The 16,115-nt window shown below is 47.0% G+C and overlaps 1 protein-coding gene across 2 annotated transcripts in view; it reads right to left on the reverse strand.

The window, feature by feature from the left end:
- The window catches only part of LOC135899113 (sodium-coupled monocarboxylate transporter 2-like), a 99,510-nt gene that overhangs the window by 24,349 nt on the left and 59,046 nt on the right, over nt 1-16,115 (reverse strand). For both annotated transcript variants that reach the window (XM_065428393.2, XM_065428400.2), the window contains 5 exons: nt 15,850-15,917; nt 14,390-14,547; nt 10,067-10,207; nt 2,950-3,079; nt 2,708-2,796 (listed from right to left, as the gene is read on the reverse strand). In XM_065428393.2, coding sequence (XP_065284465.1) covers nt 2,708-2,796; nt 2,950-3,079; nt 10,067-10,207; nt 14,390-14,547; nt 15,850-15,917 — 586 coding nt within the window. The remainder of the gene's footprint in view (nt 1-2,707; nt 2,797-2,949; nt 3,080-10,066; nt 10,208-14,389; nt 14,548-15,849; nt 15,918-16,115) is intronic.

The raw sequence follows: 16,115 nt of genomic DNA on the forward strand, positions 1-16,115 counted from the left end.
CACGCCTGTTACACGTCAAAGCGAAAGGCTGCTGCACACTTGGCAATGCACCGTCTCGAATCATCGCGTTGCTGCTTTCGCAGTTTGGCTTGCTTTTGACGTTTAGCTGCGGCTTCGCGCGCTCGTATAGCGGAGTGAGGCTCACGCCAACGACGTTTCTCTTTGATTTTACCTCGCATCGCTTGAACAGGGGATGGAAACGTACGTTGTTCTGTGTGTTGTTTGGGTGATTTAAATGAATGTATGCACTATTCGCTTCCCCGTGCTTAGCACAAGTCTTGTAGCCTTAGTCTTACGGGGGTATGAGCCATTACATTTTTTGCTTGCTTACGTCGGTATGAGCCATTAAGAACGTCACGTGGTTTGTTTTGTACAAGTCGACTAGACCCCGCTTATCTGTACGCTGTTTGCGCGATCGCAATGAATGTATGCACTGTAGCTTCACTTTTCCGAGCGCTTGTAGCCTTTGCATTACGAGAGGGTAAGCCATTGCGTTCTTTGCTTGCTAGGGATATGAGTCATTGCTGAAGATTGTTTCTGTACAATTGGACAGGACGCCACGTTTTTTTCAAGGCCATCGGGCAAAATATATAAATTCGCTCTGGGAGTCCCCATACGTACCTCCACTGAAAGGCTAATGCTTACTGGAACTTTCAACACACTTACTGAACTCACAATAGCCCACCTCGCATCCCAATACAGCAGACGTTCTAACACCGCAATGGGTCGGCACATTCTACAAACTCTTTCTATCACTCCGGCACCCATCACCAAGACTAAATAAACCATTCCACGTCACATACACGAGAACCTCTGCATCCCCCCACTTCCCAAAGACATGCACCCTGTACACCACAAACAGCGCAGGAGGCAGCGAGCAAAGGCTCTCCAAAAAGAATTCTCCCCCTCAAAAGACGTGCTCTATGTTGATGCCGCCGAATATGGGAACAGAAGTCATTACGCAATATCAGTCATTAACTCTCACGGCCAGGTCTATGCGGCCGCCTCCATTCCTCGCTCTTCCTCGGAGGAGGCGGAGGAAGCGGCCATAGCCCTGGCCCTCACAATCCCAAATTCATCACTTATCGTTAGCGACTCCAAAGCAGCCATACATAAATTCGGAGCGGGTAGGGTCTCTAAGCCAGCCCTTTCTCTCTTCTTGGTCCATCCTTCCCCTCACACGGTGGCATTATTCTGGACTCCCGCGCATGCGGGCCTTGCCGGAAACGAGGTGGCTCATGCCAGTGCCCGAAGATTTACAGTCCGAACTCAGGCATCAGATGTGTCGGAACTCGCCACGAAGGAGGCGCCGTTTACAGCGCGGGATCGACTTATTACCTACCACGACATCTGCACACACTACCGATTAGACAATTTAACCTTTCCGCCCCTCATGGGCAAATCCCCGCGTAGGTGTGAAGTTCTGTGTCGACAGCTGCAGACTCGCACCTTTCCGTCACCTTACCTCCTCCACCGCATTCATGCCGCCATTTACGTTTCTCCTTCTTGTGAATTCTGTGTCTCTCCCAAAGCAGACTTAAACCACATCATGTGCGGGCGCCCTAAGCACCCCCTTCCCCTTTCCTCAAGCAATTATTTTTCTAGTCAGGAGCAGTGGGTGGCGGCCTTGCGCAGTTCGAGGCCCGATCTTCAGGGGGCCATCCTGGAGTGGGCTGAGAGGATAAAGGAGGCCTACTTCAAGCCGTTCCTGCCTCCCACCCTCTATTCCATTGCCCCCTTCCCATTAAAGAGGGATAAATAAAGTTTCTCATCATCATCATCGGCAGTACGAACCACGTAAGGCTTTCGCCTTCAAAGCTTGACGGCTGCCTGAAGTCGAGGCAATTCCTATAATGAATGAGTGGAAATTACAGAGCAGAATCCACTGCGTGGTTATGCTCAGAAACCGCCTATGCGCCACAATGGCAGTTATTGTGTAGGAGCATAATTCGAAGCCATCATTACTTGTTTCACCATACTTTCATTGAGTGTTAATATCTCTCGTATTAGGGAAAATTCGAAAATGCTACAGTTTCGTATAGGCCACAATGGAATAAAACATGAATCCCGTGGAAAGACTATTTGTATTTTTATGCATAATTTTTGAATATTTGAACACCGTCAATGCTCTACGTCAACTTTGAGATTTCCACAGCGCGTTTATCCGGTCCATAATCTCAATGACTTATTCTTCGTCCACTCTTTTGGAAGGACTACTTGGTTGTTACTCCTTTTCATGATCCGTAGCCGATTAGACCATTTCTTTACAGGAGAGCATTCTTTTACTTAACTGAATGCGGAATCAGAAGACAGATTTATCTAGGCTATAAAATTGCGAAATGTTCATTGCGTTGGTGTTTTTACTATAGATACCGTTAGTACAATATGTAGCATGACCACGCGTTCAACCACTTCTTTATGTCCACCCCCTCGAATTTCATTATTCCGAGTTACCTTTTGTGGAATGTTTTTACTGTAGCATCCTTAGAATGCACGTAAGTCGCTGGTTTCAACTTTTCGGGAGAGCTTCCCACATTCCGCTTCAACTTAAAGGTGCTCTAACACTAGGCACATGTGTGAATAGAAAGAACGAAAGTGCAACACGATGTATAACACTAAGATTGAAAAGTTCCAGAAACTGCACAGTTGCTTATGATTTTGTTTTATGTTAGCTAAAGAATAGTTGTTTGCATTCACAGAAACTTGCCTTGATGCGGCACTAACAATAGAAGCAAGAAAGATTCCGCTGAACCCCTTGAAGTGGACCAGGTATGTTTTCACATAGAATGGCAGGATCTGTTGTGAAGAAATGATGGCACAACATTGATTCGAAGAAATATAATTACAAATTGTATTATTTTCTGCTGTTCACAAAAAAAAAATTGAACGCCTCGTTTTCTTTATTTCAGAAAAGAATTTGCTCTTGCAGTGCAAATGTATTCTGCTTACCTGATCATGACTCGCAATAGCACCACGGAGCTGTGGATCACATCCTCTGAACCAAAAAATCAATGCTAGAGACATGAAAAGCTGTACTGTGTACGCTGTGGCAAGCAGAAGTGTTCCTACTTGAACCGTCCTGCAATGAGCCACAAATAAGTAATTAATCATTTCTTTCTGAGGTCGAGTGGTCGCCATAGTTGTGCCTTAATTTTAGATGCTTCGAAAAACGCCGAACAAAGTTTAAATGTAGGTGCTTATGTTGTATTAGGCTATGACAGGAGATGCAAGCTTGAGGCGTGTGTGCATCTATCACGCAAAAAAACTTGTTTTAAGAAAAACGCTTGCATTACTACTAATCATGGATACCAACAAGCCCAATACATTTCGCTTGGAAACAGCATGCGCATGCAAGGTGTGGTGCGCAGAGCATTTTCACTGCCAGGGTCGTGCATTCCGCAGCAGAACCAGATTTCCCACTGTAAAACTAACGTGTGCAAATATTGTGCGATATGTGACCAGGTCCATATGTGAGAGTTGCGCTTTGTGAACAAGCGCAGAGGTGAAGGTTCAGCAGTATCCAGAAATGCAGCTTAACTTGATTTAAACGACACCTGCCGTGAACGCACTAAAGGAAACGCAATGAGCGTCTTGAGCGCGTTCACACAAGGGGTCATTTATATTGTGAGCTTCAGCTCTAAACATAGCTGTATCGGAAACCAGGTCAAGCAACCCTGAGAGCCGTTTGACGTTTTTCCGAACGAGAGAGCGGAGAGCCAGGGTTTTCAGCCTTGGAAAATTTGACCGTGCTTTGTAAATCTGCCCAATTAAACGTTTTCCACCCTTTCCGCCCGCTTCCTCCACTCACACATGGCGCAGTCGGCATCCGGAACCTACCGCAGCCACTTCGCCGCCAAGTAAGTCGTCGTACCCTCGACTGAGCGCTGTTGCCTAAGCCTAAGCCTAAGCCTACCTAGCCTATCCTAAGCCTAAGCCTACCCAGCCGGGCGTGTCAACAACGATGTCGTTCATCAACTGGCGTGTTGCCACCGCAGAAAACCTCGCCACCTTGATTGTACAGTTGATTCAAACTGAGCTGCAACGCTGAAACCTCGCCACAACCGGCAACAAGGAGGAACTAATCGACCGACTTCTGGTTGATACCGCGCAAGACCCACCGCCAAACCACGAACCCGCGCCATGCGTGCCCGCATATTCAGCGTCACTCCCGACCATGTCAGCGCCTACGACGCCATTCCCAGCCATGGTAGCCTTCCCGTCAGACCCAGCAGAGAACATGCAGCGCATGGCAGCTTTTCACCAAAACATGGCCATTATGATGACCACGACAGCAACTCACGCGAACCCAGTGCACGTGACAACGCTACCAGACCTCTCAGCTTGACTGCCTGCCTTCAATGGAAGTGGTACCTCTACATTCAAGCACTGGATAGAAGAGCTCGAGCGCATCCAACGACTTGCACGATGGGAAGACTCAACTCTCCTCGCCATCGCGCAAGGAAAGCTACGTAGAGTCGCAGCAGACTGACATGCCTCAACAGGGCGACAGCTTACCACATGGTCCATCTGGAAGGCCGGACTCAAAGAACAATTTGACGAGCAACTTTCGATCATACAGTGGCAACAGAAGGTCACAGCCCTCACACAAAAAGCCGGAGAGAGCCTGCAGCAGTACACCTTTGCAAAGCTCAAGATCGTGTCACGCTGTCCAGTTCCCACAAGGAACGCATCGAATACCTCGTTCAAGGCATTCGTGACGACCAGGTAGCCACATATATCCCTGTTCAGCGACCTCGTACCGTGGACGACTTCCTCAGCATTGTGTCCGAAGTGGACAGAGCATTGGACCACGCCCGCCTGATCCGATCTCCGCAGTCAGCAGAGCAATTCGCAAGACAGCCGGGACGCCCCCAGCTCCAGAGTGCTACTGCCAGGATCGACAGTACTGTGAACTCCTCGCAGACTGCTCGACCATCTATGTTCCAGTACACTACACGCATGACGCAGTCTCCTCGTATTAACAGCCTACCACCTGCGGACCAAGAGTCGAGGTATGAAGCCATTCCAGCTAAGTATGGTTCCCCAGCATACAGAAGAGGACAAGACTTGAGAGATGCGGTGTGCTACAGCTGTCAAGAGAAGGGTCACCTTGCAAGTAAATGTACTTCACCAAAGCAACCTTCTGGTGATAACAAGCTGACAGTGCCCAAAGCACCAACAGCCTGTGTTGGCCGTGACGATGACACCCTGTATGGATCCAAGTTCAGCTGTGCCGTCGCTACTGCTCAAGTAAAGGAATGGGAGAGATCAGTGCTTTCACAGACAGCGGCTCAAATGTCACCATTCTTGCAGCAAGCTTAGCACCAAACCTCAACATCAAACCGTGTACCAAGCCACCTTTGCTTGTCGTTGGTGGAAGCTCCGTCATGCCGGAAGGATCTGTCTTTTTGAGGATCACCACTGGACCTCTATCTGCAGTTGTCGAAGCAGCCGTCCTTGAACGGAACGCCCTTCTCATCATTCTAGGAGAGGATTGCTTTTACGCAGCTCAAGCTGGACTCCACTTCAAACCTCCAAAGCTGCCTGTGATCTGCCAACCATCTATCAACGTTGTCGTACAGTGCAAAGAGGAACTATTGCGAAGAATGTCAAATGCAGTAATTTTGACAACATCTGCATTGTCACGTTTTGATCCCACCCAGCCCAGGCAGAGCCGCTTCAATTCGAGCATGAGCTGTACGAGAATGAACCCTTGTGGAGCCAGCTCAACAAGGCAGCCATAGTTCAACTGGAAGCCACATGCCCCACAAGCCCACTCCAAACTCCCCCAGTCCGTTGCCTTCAGACTCAATTGATAACGTCCCTGACGAACGCCTGACTGACATCTGCCTCGGAGCTCAGCTCAATCCCGAAGAACAAGCTGCCGTGAAGAACATTGTACAACGACATGCTGGTATTTTCAGCACCAGCGCTGAAGACATCGTTCTCTATGAAGGCATCGAACGAAATCAAACTGCTGCCTGACGCCAAACCCTACGGTCGACAGCCATACCGTTACACTGCCAGTGATAGACAATTTCTCGAGTGTCAGACAGCCACTCTGCTTGAAAGTGACATCATCCGACCATCCTATGGCCCATGGGGCTTCCCAGCAGTGGTAGTGACGCAGAACGACAAAAAGAGGCTGTGTGTGAATTATATACCTCTGAACCAAATGACAGTGAATGTCTTGCAGCCACTTCCCCGGGCTGATGACATTTTTGATGACCTTGCTGGAAACTCCCTGCTTGCGGTCTTGGATTTGTGTTGCGCATACTGGCAAATCAGAGTGAAAGAGGAAGACCAAGAAAAAACCACATTCATCACGCACCAGGGTACTTTCAAATGAACTCGAATGACTTTTGGGTTGAAAAACCCACCTTCCACCTTTCAAAAGGCGATGCACAAAATCTTTTCTGAGCTAAAGCCTCGACAGTCCACATCAGGTGTACGCACATACCTGGACGACATCATCATCTTCGCCAACACCTTGTCGGAGTTCCTAGATCTTCTGGACGAGACTTTGACTCTCCTGCAGTGGGCCGGCTTCAAAGTGTCGCTGAAGAAGTGCAGGTTTGCTGTTTCTTCGGTGAAGTTTCTCGGATTTCTCATCTCTGAACAAGGCAAGCAACCACAGCCCGCAAAAATTGAAGCACTCCTGCGAATACCAGTGCCAAAAACGTCAGAACAGGTGCTCTCCTGGCTCCAAACAGCCAATTTCTACAGAAGCTTCATACGTAACTTTTCGAAGATTGCTGCGCCTCTCCAAGCCGCCATTCGCACTGTTACGTTCGAATGGACGCCTGAGTGCCAGAAGGCCTTTGACACTATTTGCTCTGCACTGACATCAGCGCCAATACTGGACCATTTTGACGCAGATGCACCTACGACAGTCGCCACAGACGCATCTGCTACAGCCCTTGAGGCAGTGCTCACCCAAAAGAAAAACGGCAAAGTGATTGTGATCGAGTATACCAGCCGATTGCTCACAGAACCTGAGCGTAAACTGCACAGCAACGTTTGGGAAGCTTTGGCCGTGCATTGGGCCATTACAGTGAAGTTTCGACATTACCTACTTGGACAATGGTTCCATCTTCTGACAGACAACTGGTCAGTTGCCTGCTTGACGACAATCTTTAAGCCCTCTCGACGCTTCACAGGAATGCTACTCAATCTAACAGAGTTTGACTTCTCTGTTGAACATCGAACATAACGTCAGAACCACGTGGCTGGCACGCTTTCACGTTACTCATGCGCCACAGTGTCTCAAGCCCACACCCTCATCACAATGCAAGCTGAAGATGAAACATGCAAAGGCCATCCGTGCAAAGCTTCTGTCAGGACAGGAGAACCAGAACTTTGTTGTGGCCAATGAAATCCTTTACAGGATTGTGAGTCCAGATCTGTAGACAATTGTCGTCCCAGCCGAAATGCAGCAGCCAGTCCTTGAACTTACTCATTATGCCAATGGACACATGGTTGTGTCACACACCCTCACAAAGATCAAAGACCGCTATTGGTGGCCGAAGATGGCTGCTGCTACGAAAGAGCATGTTGAAGCCTGTCAAGTTTGCCAGCTACACAACCGGCCTACCACACGTTCAGTTGGCACAATGTGTTACATGCCCACTACTGAGATTCCCTTCAGTGCCATAGGTCTTGACCACATCACAATGCCAGGAACAGAAGTACATCCTCAACGTCACTGACTTCACAACCAGATACATTATCCCAGCAGCGGTGCCCACAACCTCAACCAAAAATGTGCTGAAGCGCTTGTATCCATTGTTCTACAGATTTGGAGCTCCTGGCGACTGTCTCTCCGACCATGCCAAGGCATTTGAGTCTCACCACTTCAAGAATTTCATGCGCATGCATGGTGTCAACATGCATTATTCAGTAGCATATTGTGCTGCCAGCAACGGACTTGTTGAGCGTGCCAATGGAACACCTGTGACAGTACTTCGGAAACTGTGCGATGGTGATCAGTCACTTTGGGTGACGAAACTAGGAGAAGCCGCTTTCGCTATCAATACTACCCACCCTCGAAGCACTGGATTTGTGCCCCACGAACTTTTGTTTGGGTTCATACCAAAGCTGCCACATCGAAAAGTCCGCCCACATCAAGCCTCTAACGTCAGTGAAAGGCTCCTGACACTGCCAGACCGGCGAAGCGAAGCCGTCAGTAACTCGGAACAAGCGCAAGAAACTCGGAAAACAATATATGACAGGACCCACTGCGATGCATCATTTGACATTGGTGACTTTGTATGGGTACGCCGACAAGAGCCTATCCTACAGGGATCTGAAAAGCTTGCTCCCAAGTTCAACGGCGTATAAAAAGTTATACGCAAGAGAACTCCAGTCACTTACGACGTTCGACAGGTAACCAACTCCACAATGTCTAGAAAAGATACTCGAGTAAGCCAGATGAAGAGGTATCGTCCACCGTACTTCGACCCAATCCTGGCTCAGCCAACTGAGGGAGATGAACGCCCTACTCCAGACTACACTGAGTTGCCACCCGAGGACTACGTCCCTGTTCACGCCACCACTGAACTATTAGAGTCGCATACCTCACCTTCACATCTAGATGAAGCCTCGGCCCACCCTCCAAGTCGACGCCCCCTAGGTCATCGCAGACGACCCCGACATCTACAAGACTATGACCTGTCAATGCAAGAGTAGTTTTTCTTTTCCAAGTGGACTTGGACTTCTAGGTGGGGTGGGATGTGAGTTTCAGCTCTAAACATAGCTGTATTCGGAAACCAGGTCAAGCAACCCTGAGAGCTGTTGGACGTTTTTCGGAACAAGAGAGCGGAGACCCGGAGTTTTCAGCCTTGTACAACGTGACCGTGCTTTGTAAATCCGCCCAATAAAACGTTTTCCACCCTTTCCGCCCACTTCCTCCACTCACGATATCAAGTCAAGCATGAGCTTCAATTTAAGATGCATTTCTGAATACGGCGGTTAATCCCTGGCAACGGTGGTCTTTTTTTCCTATGTTAGGGCAATACATACAATTGTGCTCAAATTTCTGAGAATGCTAGGTGACCATATTTTGACAATTCGTGCAGCGAATGCGAGTTCACCACCTTTAGTTGCACAGTCGGCTTATTATTATGTGAAAGCCTGCCCTATTAAATAATATTATCACATGACTCCACATGCAAAGCTGCATGTTGCGAAACATTACGCTGTGAAACAGGAATATCGACAAAATGTTTAGCTTTCAAGGTCGGACATAGGAATCGCAGATTTTTCAAACAATTCTGAACGCTGTTTATGTTTGAATTTACAACGGACTCATTGCTCGTGCTAAACTCCGATCAATCCTGCACTGCCAGTGTCTGCTGACGAGGAGATAGAGGTGCAAGACTGATGAGGTGAACGCGCATGCGCCCTAAGACTACCGCAACAGCGCAGTGTAAACCATATGATGCATGATGCTTCAATATTTTATTGCAGCAGCGGGCATGCTACGCGCGACAGACCACAGTCATCGTTCACAATGAATTTCAGCGGCTTTTCAAGAAGTGAAAACTTTAGGACACACAAAAAAACCTGACACATAAATGCTCGAGGGACACCATGAAACAACATCATGCACTCAAACCGTGCACTATAATATGGATTTGAATGACGTAATATGGCTGTGAAAACCGATTTCGCTTTGAAGCAATGTTTGCGCATTGTCCAAATGAATTAAACATAGCTTTAATAATTTATTTCTATCACCTTCCACTAATCAAATAGAACAGGTTTTTCTTTTTGCTCCTTATAAAATACTAGCACCAAACAGGTGAAGAGTAACAGTATAATTAGTACAAGCGGAATGAGGAGAACGATAACGCAACAATAAGAACAATTCGTCGGTAGCGCAACTAGGGATGAAAGTTCCTCGAGCCAAGATATTGGTGCCAAATAGTAACAACTCATGAATTCCAGATTGTCCTGGTTTACGAACATTGGCACAAGTTAATTGTTGGGTTACACCTGGAAAATGGAGCGCTAGCATTTATGATATTGTTTAACTACGAAGAAATTCACTTTACTTTAACCTTACCTCTGAGCTTCTGCCAGGGTGCGGGACGCCATGCACCTTTGCACAATGGCCTGGTCGAGGCCTACTCTGTAGATAGCTGTAGCTGCGCATCCGAAGAATGATGCCCAGACGGTTTCATCGTGGGAAAAATCCAGTGCGAAGCTTGAAAAGAATTAATGGTGTCAAGGATTGGCCCGGCCACAATTTCACAATAAGTTTAGAGTGAAGAAAACCAAAATACATATGAAAAAAATACGAAAACGACAAATATCAACTGTCAGCCACTTCATTGATAAGTGAAAGCTACGGTTCCTGGAGTCTGCGCATGCTGACACTACGCGACATTTGCGGTTAGCATTCACAGGTGTGGGTGTTGTTTCTTGTGATAGTGTATCTAGCGTTTCTTCCACGTTCTTCCTTTTTTTCCAGAGGCTAACCCATGCGTAATCGATGCATGCCTTGCAATACACTTATGTTTAATGTAGCGCTTGTAATGTATTTATTGCATATGTGTCCGAAGAAATGAATCCGTATGAACTAGCCCTGTCACAGTGCTTCCCAACTTACACCAGTGGGCGGGCATCCAAAGGCAGCGCTGCTCAACGACAACGTGACCTGCGCTTGGACAAGGGGCACCCAAGACCAGTAGCATTGCAAGGTCGTCAGACATCAGGGGCCCATAGGTCTTCTGTCACACCCCCCCCCTCCCCGGTTATAGTCAGGAAGGCGAGGAAATAAAAAAACTTCCGGGAAGAGGGAGGGCGATGTTTCAGCACCAGCACAGGCACCTTGGACCCCTCCCTCTCATCGCTTCCGTTCCCAGAGACCGATAATATAGCAGCTGTACAGGCTGTTTTATTTTCTGCACCAAATAACAGAAGGTGCTGCCCTGATAAATCGTGATAAGGGCATTTGCACATCTGCTGTCACATCTAAGACTTGCCAGCCAATAAATATAGTTTTCATTACCGATTCTAGAGGCGATATCACATTTGCAAAACTGAAGCTCGACAGTGATATGTTGCCCAAGAACCTCACAAAAATCGTCGTAGGTACTGAACCCAAACGAAAATTAAATGGTGTGTCAGTGACGCTGATCTCCCCACCCTATCAGCAGATGCCACCTGCTTCCTTTGTGCGTGGACGCCAATGCTATAACAATTACGAGTTCTCTTCATTCTGCTCCATAAAGCCTTTCTTTATTTGCTGCTTTTGGCAAGCTGAATCATCCGAGCTGCGGTAGCGCCACAAGATTGCAAATGGAATAGAACACCTCCGCATCGATTCCTGGCGTCACCATGCAAAAAACGAGAAGGCCACCATGAAGTTTGTGCCAGCGAAAGCTTGCGCTTCTGTTGGTTTGCACTCCCAATAGAGAGGATGGAAATGTTGACTTCACTGGTACACTATTTCATATTTCGTTCGGTACTGCCACACTGGGCCACCCTCAGTGCCAAAGTACCGCAGGCTCTTGCACCCAAGACGATTTTGTTCAGAGAAGAAGTTTTTGTTGAGGTAATGATATGACTTTGGGTCCTTAATTTGCGAATTGCAATGTTTCCTCTATAATTGCCAATTAAGCAGTTCTTTAAGATATTCTTATTAAATATCTGCCATATTCTGCACGATACCGAATACGTAGTGGTTACAAAGACGCGTAACCTGATAGAATATCGGGAAATATCCCCACAAAATTCACCTTCTTGTAAAATTCCGAGCAGCTGAAACAGGGCACTGTATTTGTGACTTGAAGTCACACCTCCACAACAGGAATAGGAGGAGGAAAAGAAGAAATGAACGGTAGGAAGGTCCACCAGACGCACGCCTAGTTGGCTACCTCCCACAGGGGAAGATTTTAAGGGAAGAAAAGATAGGGAGGGCATAAGGTACTATCAGTGTGAATTCGTGCGGTGGTTCATAACTTCAGACCTATAGTTGCTCACTAAAGCCAGTCACTTTTATGAACATAGCAATGCCCGCCATGATCCGAGAATGTTAGTCTCTGAATACGGTTTTTACTTAATCTGTATAGCACACGTCGAAGAACGTCGCGCTCGTTGTCATAGAGATTACAAAAACTCAACACGCGCTCGATCGTATCTTCGCAGCTGCACGAGTCACAGATCAGGGTGTCGGACATTCCAATAAGGGATGAGTTGATTTTCGTGAAAGCCACTCCTAAGCAGAAGCGGCACAGTGAAGTTGCATCATGGCGGAAGAAGTTCGATGGAATCCGCAAGTTCAATGTAGGATTCAGCCAGTGGAGATAGCAGTTGGAGAAATTCGGGGTGTTCCAGAAAGTTTCAGTCTCGGTTTGAGCAAGTAAATGAATGCCCCTCGCAGCGTCTGTCCTTGATAAGGGCATGGCAAGTGGCAGGGTTTTTTATGGACTGAGCGGGTGGCATCACGAGCAAGGACATATCCGACCATGCCACAGTGCCCCGGAAGCCAGTGGAAGACGATACTATGTCCCGTTATGAGGGCTTCATGGAGAACCTCTCTTGCCTCCAACACCAGTTGTTCATGTCTCTTGCGTCTTAAGGCTGACTGCAGACTCTGAAGGACTGCCCTGGAGGCCCAAAAAACGACCGAGTTTCGATGTCTGGCTTGTGCGATGTAATTCAAAGTGGCACGTAGAGTGGCAAGTTCTGTTGTCATAGAGGTCGTTATCTGGGAAACTTTGAACGTAATTGTGACATGTAAGGCCGTGATGATAACAGTGCCTGTGGAGCTGGTGGCTGAGACAGATCCATTGGTGTAAACGTGCGTTCTTTGCTGATATGCCTCGTTCAGTAATGAGTGTGAACTGATGTAGAGCCACTGTTGAATGACGGGTATTCGAAATTCCCAGTCTTGTGAGGCGTACTTGAGCCTGTCGTAAGCACCAGAGGGGTAATAGTGATCTTGCTACTGGTGTAACGCCCGATGGAAGGTACCCTTTATGTGTCGCAACAAGTTTGGAAAATGTGGCTTGAGGTCCTTGCGCTGGCAAAGCAGCGATATAGCAACTGGATACACGACACAGATGTCGAATGTGAGCTCTAAGGTTGTCAATCGTTATATATGTTGGAATCGAGAAGTCTTTAGCAATCGTGATTGTTGGGTGAGTCTAGGCGCATCATGGTAGTCCAATACATATCCGTAGAACCTGGCCTTGCAGACTTTCGGGGGTACGAATGTTTGTTTTACACGTGTTCGCCAAAACCGGCAAGCTGTACCGTGAAAAGCCCAGAAACAATGCTCTGTACAGCTGCAACATGGACCGTGCCGAGGCGCAACAGGTTTTTTAGCACATGAACCTTATTATACGTACCATGGAAATTAGTCTCCGCTTCATGTAGATGCAGTTGGGGCTCGATGAAAAGTCCCTGTCTATAATCATACCTAAGAAGCAGTGAGACGTCTGGTAATTGATACTTTGGCCTTTGAGAGAATCAGGGTACGGTGCCATTGGCTTGCAGGTAAACACGATTAACGCGAATTTTTCCATGGATACACTAAGGCCTTGTTTGAGGAAAAGCGAACAAGTTCGAGCGGATGCTCGCTGAATTCTTGCACACACTTGAAGATGAGTCAGCGCAGAGCACCAAGAACAAATATGATGAGTGTACATTGTTAGGTGAATCGTCTTGGGTAATATTTAATCAGGGCCAACCACAGTTACGATAACGATAATAGGGCTAAATACCCCGCCCTGTTGGACGCCACCGTGACAACAACAAAATCACAAAGAGGTGGTTCGCTATGATTAGGTGACAGTGCTTTAATTGGTGGCTGATGGTGTGGACATGGTTGCCCTTTGTTAAACTTATGGCTATACATCATCTTATATAGCGCAAGGCAGCGCGCCGACCACTGCCGGGAGCCGAGCTGTAGCCCCATTTATCCTCCTAGCGTGACGTCACACCAGCGAGCGCCCTCTCTCGGTAGCGCCACAGCAGTGGCGCGCAAGGCTTCGCCTCCACCATCGATGCCGCGAGCTGGGGCCCCGTCTCTCGGTCTGGCGTGACGTCGCACAGTCACGTGACGCGCAGCTGTGTAAGGAGGCGCCACGACCACTGATGGGCCGAACGTGCGGGCAGTATTGCTTTCGCAATAAAAAGTGGCGTTAGTGATATAACTTTCGTTAAGCGGACGTGGTTGCCCTACAGCTTTACCTAAATTGTAACTTAAAACGTATGAGTATCATTTATTACATACCTTGACACTGCGATTTGTAGCACAAGCAACGTCTATCTCTTTAGATAATTCAACTGAGCGGCCGTACTGCTTATAGGTTCCGTGCTATTTAAAGATGTGTTAGAAAAAGTACACAAGAAAAGGCCGGCGAAGGACGATACTTACTTGCCCACGAACGCACGAATGTCAAAATCAGTGACGGATTGAAATATGCCGTGGGATGCGTTCATGTCGACGATCACTTTGACGATGACAGTAGCAGGAGCAAAAACCATGAATATTAGCTGAGCGCAGTCCGTCCAAACGACGCCTCGCAGGCCTCCCTTCAAATATGGAAGAGAAGTAATCGAAAAAGAAAAGATGAACTGCCGTGGCTACCGGTTTGAAAATCTTGTAACTTTTTCAAATTTGTGTCATCCACAACGAATTTTACAAGATTCCTTAGGTGCCGCCAATACAATTTCATATTTAGTAAAAAAAATCAGAAAGATTGAATGATCCCCCTACAAATCTGCGACTGAATGCACACGTGTTAGCAAGTTATAGATTCCAATGCCACTCCCTTCATTGGTTTCTCTTCACGAGTTTATTACTCGCGTGCTTCATCTTCCATATCAGCTGACACTTCACGAGCAAAGTTTCAAATTTGTGTTAGCAAGACGCAAATACTAAGTGCCCTGGTTAAGCCTCTGTGGATGTTGCTCCGTGATTTGGGAAGTCATCTAGCACATACAGGGTGTCCCAACAGTCATGCACCACGATTTATAGATATGAAAATGCCACGTAGCTGGACAGAATCAAGGTAATGTTGTTTCCCGTCGCTTAGAGATACTCGTATTGTTTTTTTGCATTCCGTATAATTACGTAATTAGTCTTGGTCAATTCATGAACTTCTGAAGTATTATAATTACGTGAAAAGCCGCAATGAGAAAACTATAGAACAACACCAGAGACTCCCGATACAACTTTTTGTTGCTGAATACGCGTTACATTAAAGTGCTTGTCTAAGCGTGAAAGAAGCCCGCGAATGCACGCAAAGTGCCTCGAGTAGCCAGTCGCACGCCAATCTTGCGTTTATTCGCTGGCTTCTTTCAGGCTCGAAAGAAAAATGTCTACATAACACGTTAATGAGTTACTGAAAGCTGTTTCATGAGTTTTTCATGTTACTCTACAATTTTCTCAATCACACTTTTCGTGTGAATATAATGTTTGAGAAATTGAATAATTAATCACTACTGATTATGTATCAGGACAACATTCATTTGGGCTAGACGGTGCATACTTGAAGTAGGAAGGAGCAGCGCCAACTAAGACGATCACAAGAGGGAGAACAACACAGGACAAGCGCGACATATTGCTGAAAGCTTCAGCTTGTCCTGCGTCGTTCTCCCCCTCGTGATCGTCTTAGTTGGCGCTGTTCCTTCCTAATTCAACTAATTATGTAGTTAGACGAAATGCACTTGCAACATGCAGTGGGTACTGGTTAGCAAACGCCAGGTGATCAAAATTATTCAGGAGCCTCTCACTAGGGCATGCCTCATATACACATCGTAATTTCGGCACGTTCTAGCATAAAATTTCATATGGAAAGATGCATTTGAATTGACAGCAAGAATGTGGCTCACCAGTGCAGTGTAGAGAGTTCCGAAGATTCCAATAACAATGTTGCACAGCACCAACGGCACTCCAAAAACTGGGAAATTACGAAAATGAGAGATCACAGCAGTTGCACTATAAATGTGAGCAAAACTGGAAAGTTTGAGTTCGTACTCAGAAGCTAGAGATGTCAACATGCCTGGAGTACTGACCAGCTAGTTTACTTTATGTATCGAATATAATCATACAAAAATTACCGACGATTACGTTATTTCCTAATGCGAAATTTGAGCGC

This window comes from Dermacentor albipictus, chromosome 10, assembly GCF_038994185.2.
Source record: "Dermacentor albipictus isolate Rhodes 1998 colony chromosome 10, USDA_Dalb.pri_finalv2, whole genome shotgun sequence".
NCBI lineage: Eukaryota > Metazoa > Arthropoda > Arachnida > Ixodida > Ixodidae > Dermacentor > Dermacentor albipictus.